Raw genomic sequence first — 13,082 nt, 5'->3', positions numbered from 1 at the left:
CTGGTAATAGCAGATGCCTCAAACCTGGTACAGTTGGTCACTGGGTGACTAGGGTCCAAATTCAGGAAGGGGGCGGAGCCACAAACAGCCAGATTTGTTTGTTTTTCAATGGGAATATACAAATTATTGATACCAAGGACCCCAAAGCTGATAAACTTGATGATTGAGCGACTGTATGTCAAGGTTAGAAAACGTGGGTGGTGCCAACAACTTCATTTTTTACATTGCAGGGTTCCCAAACTTTACACAATTGGCCACTGGGTGACTGGGATGAATATTCAGAAATGTGGGTGGAGCCTACAACAGCCAATCAAAATGTACCTATTGATTTTCAAGGGGAATATTTACATTGCTACCATTCTTACACTGTTAGTGGCAGAGGCCTCAAACCTGATACAGTCAGTCATTGGTTGACTGGGGTCCAAATTCACTAAAGGGGTGGAGCCACAAACAGCCAATCAGATTTGTTAGATTGATTTCAGCTATTCTGTTATTGGCAGGGTTCTCAAACGTGACACAGTTGGCCACTGGGTGACTGGGACTAATATTCAGAAAAGTGGGTGGAGCCTACAGCAGCCAATCAAAATTCACCTTTTGATTTTCAAGGGGAATATTTACATTGCTGCCATTCATGCACTCTTAATGGCAGAGGCCTAACATCTGCTACAGTCAGTCACTGGGAGACTGGGGTTTAAATTCTGAAGGGAGCGGAAAAAACAGCCAAAACAGCCAATCAGATTTGTTTAATTTCAGTGGTAAAATGCAACTTATTGATGCCAAAGACCCCACAGCTCATAAACTTGGTCATTAAGTGACTGTATGTCAAGATTAGAAATAGTGGGCGGAGACAAAAACAACTAACTTTTTACATGGGGAAATGTAAACTGCAGCTTTTCTTACACTGTTAATGGCAGGGTTCTCAAACTTCACACAGTTGGTCACTGGGTGACTAGGATTAATATTTGGAAAAGTAGGTGGAGCCTACAAGAGCCAATCAAAATTCACCTATTGATTTTCAAGGGGAATATTGAAACTGCAGCCATTCTCACACTGTTAATGGCAGAGGCCTCAAACCTGCTACAGTCGGGCGTTAAGTGTTTGGGGTTCAAATTCAGTAAAGGGGCAGAGCCAAAAACAGCCAGATTTCTTTGCTGGATAAACTGCTTCCATTAGCACAATTTTGATGCCGGGAGCCCAAAAGCTCACAAACTTGGTCATTGAGTAGTGACTGTGTGTCAAGGTTACAAAAAGTGGGTGGAGTTAAAAATAGATTTTTCTGGGAAATTGTAAACTGCAGCCTTTCTTCACTGTTAATGGCAGGGTTCTCAAACTTAGCATAGCTGGTTACTGGGTGACTGGGATTAATATTCAGAAAAGTGGGTGGAGCCTAAAAATTCCTATCAAAAATCACATGTCACTTTTCAAGGAGAATATTAAAATTGCTGCCATTCTTGTACTGTTAATGGCACAAGCCTCAAACCTGGTACAGTTGGTCATTGGGTCACTGAGGTTCAAATTCAGAAAAGGGACAGAACCACAAACAGTTAATCAGATTTGTTTCATTTCATGGGAAAATACAAATTATTGATGCCAAGGACCCCAAAACTCACAAACTTGGGCATTGAGTAGTGACTTTGTGTCCAGGTTACAAAAAGTGGGCGGAGCCAAAAACAAATTTCACTGGGAAAGTGTAAACTGCAGCCCTTCTTACACTGTTTATTTCAGGGTTCCCAATCTTTGCCCAGATGGTCACTGAGTGACTGAGATTAATATTCAGGGAAGTGGGTGGAGCCTATAATAGCCAATCAAAATTCACCTGTTGATTTTCAAGTGGAATATTTAAATTGCTGCCATTTTTACACTGTTAATAGCAGATGCCTCAAACCTGCTACAGTTGGTCATTGGGTGACTGGGGTTCAAATGCTGGAGAGGGGTGGAGCCACAAACAGCCTATCTGATTTGTTTAATTTCTATGGGAATATACAAATTATTGATGCCAAGGACCCCAAAGCTCGCAAACTTGGTCATTGAGTGTTTGTGTGTTAGGGATAGACAATGGGCGGAGCCAACACCAGTCAAATACATACACAGGCAACGCCGGGTCATCAGTGGCTGGAGACAAATACAAATTTCACTGGGAAAATGTAAACTGCAGCAATTCTGTTAATGGCAGGGTTTTTAAACTTTACACAGTTGGTCACTGGGTGACTGGGATTAATATTCAGAAAAGTGGGTGGAGCCTACAAAAGTGAATCAAACTTCACCTATTGCTTTTCAAGGGGAATATTTAATTGCTACAAATATTGCACTGTTAATGGCACAGGCCTCAAACCTGGTACAGTTGGTTATTGGGTGACTGGGGTTCAAATTCAGAAAAGGGGGTGGAGCCACACACAGCCAATTAGATTTGTTTCATTTCAATGCAAATTATTGGTGCCAAACAATGCAAAGCTCACAAACTTGGTCATTGAGTAATTGTGTGTTAGGGTTAGAAAAAGTAGGCGGAGCCAACACCAGCCAAATACATACCCGGGCAACGCCGGTCAATCAGCTAGTGGTCATATATAAAGAAGACAGTCACTTGAGGCCTAGTGGATGAGGCTATCCAGACCAATGGATTAAGTGGCAGAAGAGCCGGGAGCTCCAGGCAACAGTTAGAGAGTCCAGGATAGGAACTTCCCACAGGTAGCATAGTCAAGACAACCCAAAGTCAGTCCAGGCAGCGTTCATGCAAATCCGTGTCCAAGCAAGGGTCAACCCAGGCGGCAATGCAAAAGCATAGTTGAAGTACAAGGTAAGGTTGGCAACAGGAATCCAGCAAGGTTTAAACGTGGTCAATGCAAGACAATGGTCAGCAACAGGAATCAAGCAGAAGTTAACCGTGGTCAAAAATACAAGGCACTGGTCGGCAACAGGAATCAATAATATACAGTGAGCGCTACCCAGCAACAAGCCAAAGATAATGCCATCACAGGCGATGACTGGGGGCGCTCACCAAGTTTAAATACTAGGACTAACCAATCAACATAAAGCAGAATTGAAAACAACCCAATAGTAATCCAGCGTGTCAGGTGATCAGCAAGCATGGATGTCAGAGTTACTGCTTACATCTGCGGAGCGCGTCCTCCGCCTATCCGATGAGATCTGAGCAGCCACCTGCGTTCCACTGACGTCAGCGGGTTGTTGAGACCCGGAAGTGGAGGCTGCAGCCGGAGTCTCGGCATTCCGCCGCTGTCCAGACATAGCAGATCTTACATTCCTTCATTTCCAGACACTTTCTTTGTGTTTTCTTTTTACTCAGCTGAATGCATGTGATCGGATTTGGAGTTTAGTTTTTTTATATATTTAAGGAGCCTGTCCTTGTTGCCTGCCCTTGTTGCCTGTCCTTGTTGCCTGTCCTTGTTGCCTGTCCTTGTTGCCTGCCCTTGTTGCCTGCCTGCCCTTGTTGCCTGCCTGCCCTTGTTGCCTGCCTGCCCTTGTTGCCTGCCTGCCCTTGTTGCCTGCCTGCCCTTGTTGCCTGCCTGCCCTTGCTGCCTGCCCTTGCTGCCTGCCCTTGCTGCCTGCCCTTGCTGCCTGCCCTTGTTGCCTGCCTGCCCTTGTTGCCTGCCTGCCCTTGTTGCCTGCCCTTGCTGCCTGCCTGCCCTTGTTGCCTGCCTGCCCTTGTTGCCTGCCCTTGCTGCCTGCCCTTGCTGCCTGCCCTTGCTGCCTGCCCTTGCTGCCTGCCCTTGTTGCCTGCCTGCCCTTGTTGCCTGCCTGCCCTTGTTGCCTGCCTGCCCTTGTTGCCTGCCTGCCCTTGTTGCCTGCCTGCCCTTGCTGCCTGCCCTTGTTGCCTGTCCTCGCCGTTTCACACATGTGAGGTTTATGCGCTGTATCTTGCATTAGCAATGTACTGCACTCCTTTGTGGATTATTACTATCTGCACTTATCTACATTATTTTGTTTATGTTCTCCGTTTCAATAAAGCTTTAAAAGGGAAAAAAAAAGACAAAATAATCTTGGCATGGACTTTGTGCAGTGAGAGAATAATGCACCTGCTCTCGCGTCTCCTCCAGGGACATCCGCTCCTCCATCTCCTTCTTCCGTCTCCTCTCCTGCTCATCCCTCATCTTCTGCTCCATCATCTTATCCACCTCTTCCTCCTCTGTGAGAGAGCAGTACAGTGTGAGCAGGCATCCCTCGCCCCGGAACATGGATCTACAGTAATGGCGACCCCTCGCCCCCGGAACATGGATCTACAGTAATGGCGATCCCTCGCCCCGGGACATGGATCTACAGTAATGGGGATCCCTCGCCCCGGGACATGGATCTACAGTAATGGCGATCCCTCGCCCCGGAACATGGATCTACAGTAATGGCGACCCCTCGCCCCCGGAACATGGATCTACAGTAATGGCGATCCCTCGCCCCGGGACATGGATCTACAGTAATGGCGACCCCTCGCCCCCGGAACATGGATCTACAGTAATGGCGATCCCTCGCCCCGGGACATGGATCTACAGTAATGGGGATCCCTCCCCCCGGAACATGGATCTACAGTAATGGCGATCCCTCGCCCCGGAACATGGATCTACAGTAATGGCGATCCCTCGCCCCGGGACATGGATCTACAGTAATGGGGATCCCTCGCCCCGGGACATGGATCTACAGTAATGGGGATCCCTCGCCCCGGAATATGGATCTACAGTAATGGCGACCCCTCGCCCCCGGAACATGGATCTACAGTAATGGCGATCCCTCGCCCCGGGACATGGATCTACAGTAATGGCGACCCCTCGCCCCCGGAACATGGATCTACAGTAATGGCGATCCCTCGCCCCGGGACATGGATCTACAGTAATGGCGATCCCTCGCCCCGGGACATGGATCTACAGTAATGGCGATCCCTCGCCCCGGGACATGGATCTACAGTAATGGCGATCCCTCGCCCCGGGACATGGATCTACAGTAATGGCGATCCCTCGCCCCGGGACATGGATCTACAGTAATGGCGATCCCTCGCCCCGGGACATGGATCTACAGTAATGGCGATCCCTCGCCCCGGGACATGGATCTACAGTAATGGCGATCCCTCGCCCCGGGACATGGATCTACAGTAATGGCGATCCCTCGCCCCGGGACATGGATCTACAGTAATGGCGATCCCTCGCCCCGGGACATGGATCTACAGTAATGGCGATCCCTCGCCCCGGGACATGGATCTACAGTAATGGCGATCCCTCGCCCCGGGACATGGATCTACAGTAATGGCGATCCCTCGCCCCGGAACATGGATCTACAGTAATGGCGATCCCTCGCCCCGGAACATGGATCTACAGTAATGGCGATCCCTCGCCCCCGGAACATGGATCTACAGTAATGGGGATCCCTCGCCCTGGGACATGGATCTACAGTAATGGCGATCCCTCGCCCCGGAACATGGATCTACAGTAATGGCGATCCCTCGCCCCGGAACATGGATCTACAGTAATGGCGATCCCTCGCCCCGGGACATGGATCTACAGTAATGGCGATCCCTCGCCCCGGGACATGGATCTACAGTAATGGCGATCCCTCGCCCCGGGACATGGATCTACAGTAATGGCGATCCCTCGCCCCGGGACATGGATCTACAGTAATGGCGATCCCTCGCCCCGGGACATGGATCTACAGTAATGGCGATCCCTCGCCCCGGGACATGGATCTACAGTAATGGCGATCCCTCGCCCCGGAACATGGATCTACAGTAATGGCGATCCCTCGCCCCGGAACATGGATCTACAGTAATGGCGATCCCTCGCCCCCGGAACATGGATCTACAGTAATGGGGATCCCTCGCCCTGGGACATGGATCTACAGTAATGGCGATCCCTCGCCCCGGAACATGGATCTACAGTAATGGTGATCCCTCGCCCCGGAACATGGATCTACAGTAATGGCGATCCCTCTCCCCGGAACATGGATCTACAGTAATGGTGATCCCCCCCCCCGGCAGTGTGACCATGGATCTAGTCACAGCGATCCCTCACCCCATCTCACCTTGCCGCTTGCGCTCCCGCTCCATCATGACGTGGCGATGGAGGGCTCGGGCCATGGTGTTGGTCAGCTTGGGTCTCTCCAGAAGAGCCGGCATGGTGCACCACAGATATCACTGTGTGGGAAGCAATCACAAAGAAATGTTACCTAGGATGACATGACTTGGGGCTACAGAGTTTAGGGGCGCTAGTCTAGGAGATCCCGCAGGAAACCTCATAGGGAACAGTTGTCCAATTACAGCGCCCTCTACAGCACGAAGCATTGAGGGAGTAGTTCACTACAACCTACTAGAAACTAATCTCTCCAGGGAAGCAGCAGCGAGGGAGGGTCTCCCCTGGGAAGCAGCAGCGAGGGAGGGTCTCTCCCGGGAAGCAGCAGCGAGGGAGGGTCTCTCCCGGGAAGCAGCAGCGAGGGAGGGTCTCTCCCGGGAAGCAGCAGCGAGGGAGGGTCTCTCCCGGGAAGCAGCAGCGAGGGAGGGTCTCTCCCGGGAAGCAGCAGCGAGGGAGGGTCTCTCCAGGGAAGCAGCAGCGAGGGAGGGTCTCTCCAGGGAAGCAGCAGCGAGGGAGGGTCTCTCCAGGGAAGCAGCAGCGAGGGAGGGTCTCTCCAGGGAAGCAGCAGCGAGGGAGGGTCTCCCCCGGGAAGCAGCAGTGAGGGAGGGTCTCTCCTGGGAAGCAGCGGTGAGGGAGGGTCTCTCCTGGGAAGCAGCAGCGAGGGAGGGTCTCTCCAGGGAAGCAGCAGCGAGGGAGTGTCTCTCCAGGGAAGCAGCAGCGAGGGAGTGTCTCTCCAGGGAAGCAGCAGCGAGGGAGGGTCTCCCCCGGGAAGCAGCAGCGAGGGAGGGTCTCTCCTGGGAAGCAGCAGCGAGGGAGGGTCTCTCCAGGGAAGCAGAAGCGAGGGAGGGTCTCCCCCGGGAAGCAGCAGCGAGGGAGGGTCTCTCCAGGGAAGCAGCAGCGAGGGAGGGTCTCCCCTGGGAAGCAGCAGCGAGGGAGGGTCTCCCCTGGGAAGCAGCAGCGAGGGAGGGTCTCTCCCGGGAAGCAGCAGCGAGGGAGGGTCTCCCCTGGGAAGCAGCAGCGAGGGAGGGTCTCTCCAGGGAAGCAAAAGCGAGGGAGGGTCTCTCCAGGGAAGCAGCAGCGAGGGAGGGTCTCTCCAGGGAAGCAGCAGCGAGGGAGGGTCTCTCCAGGGAAGCAGCAGCGAGGGAGGGTCTCTCCAGGGAAGCAGCAGCGAGGGAGGGTCTCTCCAGGGAAGCAGCAGCGAGGGAGGGTCTCTCCAGGGAAGCAGCAGCGAGGGAGGGTCTCTCCAGGGAAGCAGCAGCGAGGGAGGGTCTCTCCAGGGAAGCAGCAGCGAGGGAGGGTCTCTCCAGGGAAGCAGAAGCGAGGGAGGGTCTCTCCAGGGAAGCAGAAGCGAGGGAGGGTCTCTCCAGGGAAGCAGCAGCGAGGGAGGGTCTCTCCAGGGAAGCAGCAGCGAGGGAGGGTCTCCCCTGGGAAGCAGCAGCGAGGGAGGGTCTCCCCCGGGAAGCAGCAGCGAGGGAGGGTCTCTCCAGGGAAGCAGCAGCGAGGGAGGGTCTCCCCCGGGAAGCAGCAGCGAGGGAGGGTCTCTCCAGGGAAGCAGCAGCGAGGGAGGGTCTCTCCAGGGAAGCAGAAGCGAGGGAGGGTCTCTCCAGGGAAGCAGAAGCGAGGGAGGGTCTCTCCAGGGAAGCAGAAGCGAGGGAGGGTCTCTCCAGGGAAGCAGCAGCGAGGGAGGGTGTCCCCCGGGAAGCAGAAGCGAGGGAGGGTCTCTCCAGGGAAGCAGCAGCGAGGGAGGGTCCCTCCTGGGAAGCAGCAGCGAGGGAGGGTCTCCCCTGGGAAGCAGAAGCGAGGGAGGGTCTCTCCAGGGAAGCAGCAGAGAGGGAGGGTGTCCCCCGGGAAGCAGAAGCGAGGGAGGGTCTCTCCAGTGAAGCAGCAACGAGGGAGGGTGTCCCCCGGGAAGCAGCAGCGAGGGAGGGTCTCTCCAGGGAAGCAGCAGCGAAGGAGGGTCTCTCCAGGGAAGCAGCAGCGAAGGAGGGTCTCTCCAGGGAAGCAGCAGCGAGGGAGGGTCTCTCCAGGGAAGCAGAAGCGAGGGAGGTTCTCTCCAGGGAAGCAGAAGCGAGGGAGGTTCTCCCCTGGGAAGCAGCAGCGAGGGAGGGTCTCTGCAGGGAAGCAGCAGCGAGGGAGGGTCTCTGCAGGGAAGCAGCAGCTAGGGAGGGTCTCTCCAGGGAAGCAGCAGCGAGGGAGGGTCTCTCCAGGGAAGCAGCAACGAGGGAGGGTCTCTCCAGGGAAGCAGAAGCGAGGTAGGGTCTCTCCCGGGAAGCAGCAGCGAGGGAGGGTCTCCCCTGGGAAGCAGCAGCGAGGGAGGGTCTCTCCCGGGAAGCAGCAGCGAGGGAGGGTCTCTCCAGGGAAGCAGCAGCGAGGGAGGGTCTCCCCTGGGAAGCAGCGAGGGTCTCCCCCGGGAAGCAGTGAGGGTCTCCCCCGGGAAGCAGTGAGGGTCTCCCCCGGGAAGCAGTGAGGGTCTCCCCCGGGAAGCAGCGAGGGAGGGTCTCCCCCGGGAAGCAGCGAGGGAGGGTCTCCCCCGGGAAGCAGCGAGGGAGGGTCTCCCCCGGGAAGCAGCGAGGGAGGGTCTCCCCCGGGAAGCAGTGAGGGTCTCCCCCGGGAAGCAGCGAGGGTCTCCCCCGGGAAGCAGCGAGGGAGGGTCTCCCCCGGGAAGCAGTGAGGGTCTCCCCCGGGAAGCAGCAGCGAGGGAGGGTCTCCCCCGGGAAGCAGCAGCGAGGGAGGGTCTCCCCCGGGAAGCAGCGAGGGAGGGTCTCCCCCGGGAAGCAGCGAGGGAGGGTCTCCCCCGGGAAGCAGCGAGGGTCTCCCCCGGGAAGCAGCGAGGGAGGGTCTCCCCCGGGAAGCAGCAGTGAGGGAGGGTCTCCCCCGGGAAGCAGCGAGGGAGGGTCTCCCCCGGGAAGCAGTGAGGGAGGGTCTCCCCCGGGAAGCAGCAGCGAGGGAGGGTCTCCCCCGGGAAGCAGCGAGGGAGAGTCTCCCCCGGGAAGCAGCGAGGGTCTCCGCTGGTCATGCTGTACTCCGCAGCCCGCGCTCAGGGAAGTCAGGTGCTGGATATCTCTGGACCTGACCGTCCCTCCAGGGGCATTACTACAACTCACGGGGCCCCCCAATGTTCTCATCCTCTCACAGCCGGGGGCCCCCATCTCACAGGCGCCTTACAAGTGCAGCCACACCACCCCTGTCCTGGAGAGAGGCCCTGATGTACAGGCGGGGGGGAGGAGTGCAGGGAAGCCCCGGGGAGAGGAGTCGGGCGGCAGTGACAGCAGCTGGGAGGAGTGCAGGGAAGCCCCGGAGAAGGGGCAGATTGGGGGGGAGGGGCAGGCAGGGGGGGGGGGTCGCACCTCGGAGGGGGGAGGGGGGGAGTCGGAGTTCTCAGGCCAGGGAGGAGGGTAGACGGGCTCCGGGCGCAGCTAGCAGCGGACAGCCGCCTCTCCGCACACTTCCGGCGCGTCCTCGGTGACGTCACTTCCGCCCCCCCCCCCGGCCGGACTTCCGGTGCGGGGTGTCGGGCATCTCCCGGCTGTCATGGCGGAGCTGCATCCCCGCACCGGGAAGCTGGTGACTCTCAGCAATGCCAACCGCACCGCCACCCGCAAGCAGCCCGCCCAGGAGTTCAACCAGGGCCTGGTGCTTAGCAACCGCAGGCTCCTCCCAGGGGAGGTCTTCACCGTGCGCCTGGACCGCAAGGTGCTCTACGCCCCTCCTCCTCCTCCCAATACCCCTAACACACACCTGTGCCCCCTCCCCCCCTGTGCTGCTCCTACCTGTGCCCCCCCCCAGCACCCCTGTGCTGCTTTTACCTCTGCCCCTCCCTATCACCCCTGTGCTGCTCCTATCTGTGCCCCTCCCCCAGCACCTGTAACCCCTCCCCATCACCCCTGTGCTGCTTCTATCTGTGCCCCTCCCCCAGCACCCCTGTGCTGCTACCATCTGTGCCCCTCCTCTGCACCTGTAACCCCTCCCTCAACACCTACCCACCTGTGCTGCTACTATCTGTACCCCTCCCATGCACCTGTAATCCCTCCCCCAACACCTACCCACCTGTGCTGCTACTATCTGTACCCCTCCCCTGCACATGTAACCCCTCCCCCAGCACCCACCTGTGCTGCTCTGTCTATGCCCCTCCCCTGCACATGTAACCCCTCCCCCAGCACCCACCTGTGCTGCTCTGTCTCTGCACCTCCCCTACACCTGTAACCCCTCCCCAAACACCTACCCACCTGTGCTGCTACTATCTGTACCCCTCCCCTGCATATGTAACCCCTTCCCAACACCCACCCATGCTGCTCTGTCTATGCCCCTCCCCTGCACCTGTAACCCTTCCCCCAACACCTACCTACCTGTGCTGCTACTATCTGTGCCCCTCCTCTGCACATGTAACCCCCCCCCAGCACACCTGTGCTGCTCCTACCTGTGCCCCTCCCCTAACACCCCTGTGCTGCTCCTACCTGTGACCCTCCCCCAACACCCCTGTGCTGCTCCTTTCTGTGCCCCTCCCCCAGCACCTGTAACCCCTCCCCATCATCCCTGTGCTGCTCCTACCTGTGCCCCTCACCATCACCCCTGTGCTGCTCCTACCTGTGCCCCTCCCCTACACCTGTAACCCCTCCCTCAACACCTACTCACCTGTGCTGCTCCTATCTGTGCTCCTCCCCAACACCCACCCACCTGTGCTCCTCTGTGCCCCTCCCCTGCACCTGTAACACCTCCCCCAACACTTACCTGTGCTGTTTGTGCCCCTCCCCAACACCCACACACCTGCGCTGCTCCTATCTGTGCCCCTCCCCAACACCCACCCACCTGTGCTGCTCTGTCTGTGCCCCTCCCCTGCACCTGTAACCCCTTTCCAACACCTACCCACCTGTGCTGCTCTGTCTGTGCCCCTCCCCTGCACCTGTAACCCCTCCCCCAACATCTACCTACCTGTGCTGCTACTATCTGTGCCCCTCCCCTGCACCTGTAACCCCTCCCCAACACCCTCACACCTGTGCTGCTACTATCTGTGCCCCTCCTCTGCACATGTAACCCCTCCCCCAACACCCACACACCTGCACTGCTCCTATCTGTGCCCCTCCCCAACACCCACCCACCTGTGCTGCTCTGTCCGTGCCCCTCCCCTGCACCTGTAACCCCTCCCCCAACACCTACCCACCTGTGCTGCTCTGTCTCTGCACCTCCCCTACACCTGTAACCCCTCCCCCAACACCTACCCACCTGTGCTGCTACTATCTGTGCCCCTCCCCTGCACCTGTAACCCCTCCCCAACACCCACCCACCTGTGCTGCTCTGTCTGTGCCCCTCCCCTGCACCTGTAACCCCTCCCCGACACCTACCCACCTGTGCTGCTCTGTCTGTGCCCCTCCCCTGCACCTGTAACCCCTCCCCCAACACCTACCCACCTGTGCTGCTACTATCTGTGCCCCTCCCCTGCACCTGTAACCCCTCCCCAACACCCACCCACCTGTGCTGCTCTGTCTGTGCCCCTCCCCTGCACCTGTAACCCCTCCCCCAACACCTACCCACCTGTGCTGCTCTGTCTCTGCACCTCCCCTACACCTGTAACCCCTCCCCCAACACCTACCCACCTGTGCTGCTACTATCTGTGCCCCTCCCCTGCACCTGTAACCCCTCCCCAACACCCACCCACCTGTGCTGCTCTGTCTGTGCCCCTCCCCTGCACCTGTAACCCCTCCCCGACACCTACCCACCTGTGCTGCTCTGTCTGTGCCCCTCCCCTGCACCTGTAACCCCTCCCCCAACACCTACCCATGTCCCCTGATGTTCTCATCATGTTCCTGTCTCTAGATGAACTCATGGAGCGGCTCTATGGAGATTGGTCTGACCACACAGGATCCATCTCTCCTGGACTTCCCCAGCAGTGCCACTGGTTTGAAGGGCGGCTCCTGGATTGTGTCGGGCTGTTCGGTGCTAGAAGATGGGCGCTCTATTATGGAGGAGTATGGACAAGATCTGGACCAGTTGGGTGAAGGAGATCGTGTGGGTGTACAGCGCACGTTGTCTGGAGAGCTGCATCTGTGGGTGAATGGCAGAGACTGTGGGACAGCAGCCACTGGTATTCCACCAGGAGTGTGGGCTGTGGTGGATCTCTACGGCAAATGCACTCAGATAACTGTCCTTTCATGCCAACCTCCTCCAGAAGAGGACGAAGAGGAAGATACAGAAGAGAACAGTTCTGGTCAGTAGTTCTTCCCTCCTCCCCCCCAGCCTTACTTCCTGTAGTGATGACTACATCTGCCTCCCCCTGCAGTACCCTGGGGTATTATACTGCTGCCCCACCTCACTGGAGATCATTGTCCCCTTACCTGCCCTCTGCTCCAGTGTCTCCCCCCCATCCTTGCTTCCTGTAGTGATGACTACATCTGCCCCTCCCCCTGCAGTACCCTGGGGTATTATACTGCTGCCCCACCTCACTGGAGATCATTGTCCCCTTACCTGCCCTCTGCTCCAGTGTCCCTCCCCCCCCAGCCTTGCTTCCTGTAGTGATGACTACATCTGCCTCCCCCTGCAGTACCCTGGGATATTATACTGCTGTCCCACCTCACTGGGGATCATTGTCCCCTTACCTGCCCTCTGCTCCAGTGTCCCTCCTCCCCCCAGCCTTGCTTCCTGTAGTGATGACTACATCTGCCTCCCCCTGCAGTACCCTGGGGTATTATACTGCTGCCCCACCCCACTGGGGATCATTGTCCCCTTACCTGCCCTCTGCTCCAGTGTCCCTCCCCCCCCAGCCTTGCTTCCTGTAGTGATGACTACATCTCCCCCCCCCCCTGCAGTACCCTGGGGTATTATACTGCTGCCCCACCCCACTGGAGATCATTGTCCCCTTACCTGCCCTCTGCTCCAGTGTCCCTCCTCCCCCCTCCCCCCCCAGCCTTGCTTCCTGTAGTGATGACTACATCTGCCTCCCCCTGCAGTATCCTGGGGTATTATACTGCTGCCCCACCCCACTGGGGATCATTGTCCCCTTACCTGCCCCCTGCTCCAGTGTCCCTC

At 57.4% G+C, this 13,082-nt stretch overlaps 2 protein-coding genes across 3 annotated transcripts in view; one reads left to right on the top strand and one right to left on the bottom strand.

Moving 5' to 3' along the window:
• The window catches only part of GPS2 (G protein pathway suppressor 2), a 161,687-nt gene extending 151,992 nt beyond the window's left edge, over nt 1–9,695 (bottom strand). For both annotated transcript variants that reach the window (XM_068273805.1, XM_068273803.1), the window contains exons 1-3: nt 9,410–9,695; nt 6,016–6,127; nt 4,032–4,141 (exon numbers count right to left, since the gene is read on the bottom strand). In XM_068273805.1, coding sequence (XP_068129906.1) covers nt 4,032–4,141; nt 6,016–6,109 — 204 coding nt within the window. In that variant the 5' untranslated portion in view covers nt 6,110–6,127; nt 9,410–9,695. The remainder of the gene's footprint in view (nt 1–4,031; nt 4,142–6,015; nt 6,128–9,409) is intronic.
• On the top strand, nt 9,531–12,272 carry NEURL4 (neuralized E3 ubiquitin protein ligase 4). The gene is made up of 2 exons (XM_068271939.1): nt 9,531–9,755; nt 11,874–12,272. The coding sequence occupies exons 1-2, from the start codon at nt 9,594–9,596 to the stop codon at nt 12,270–12,272; spliced, it is 561 nt and encodes a 186-aa protein (XP_068128040.1). The 5' UTR covers nt 9,531–9,593.
• The last annotated feature ends 810 nt before the right edge of the window (nt 12,273–13,082 follow it).

This window comes from Hyperolius riggenbachi, chromosome 3 (assembly GCF_040937935.1).
Source record: "Hyperolius riggenbachi isolate aHypRig1 chromosome 3, aHypRig1.pri, whole genome shotgun sequence".
NCBI lineage: Eukaryota > Metazoa > Chordata > Amphibia > Anura > Hyperoliidae > Hyperolius > Hyperolius riggenbachi.
The sequence above is the reverse complement of the archived record's forward strand: the minus strand, read 5'-3'. Positions and strand labels throughout refer to the sequence as shown.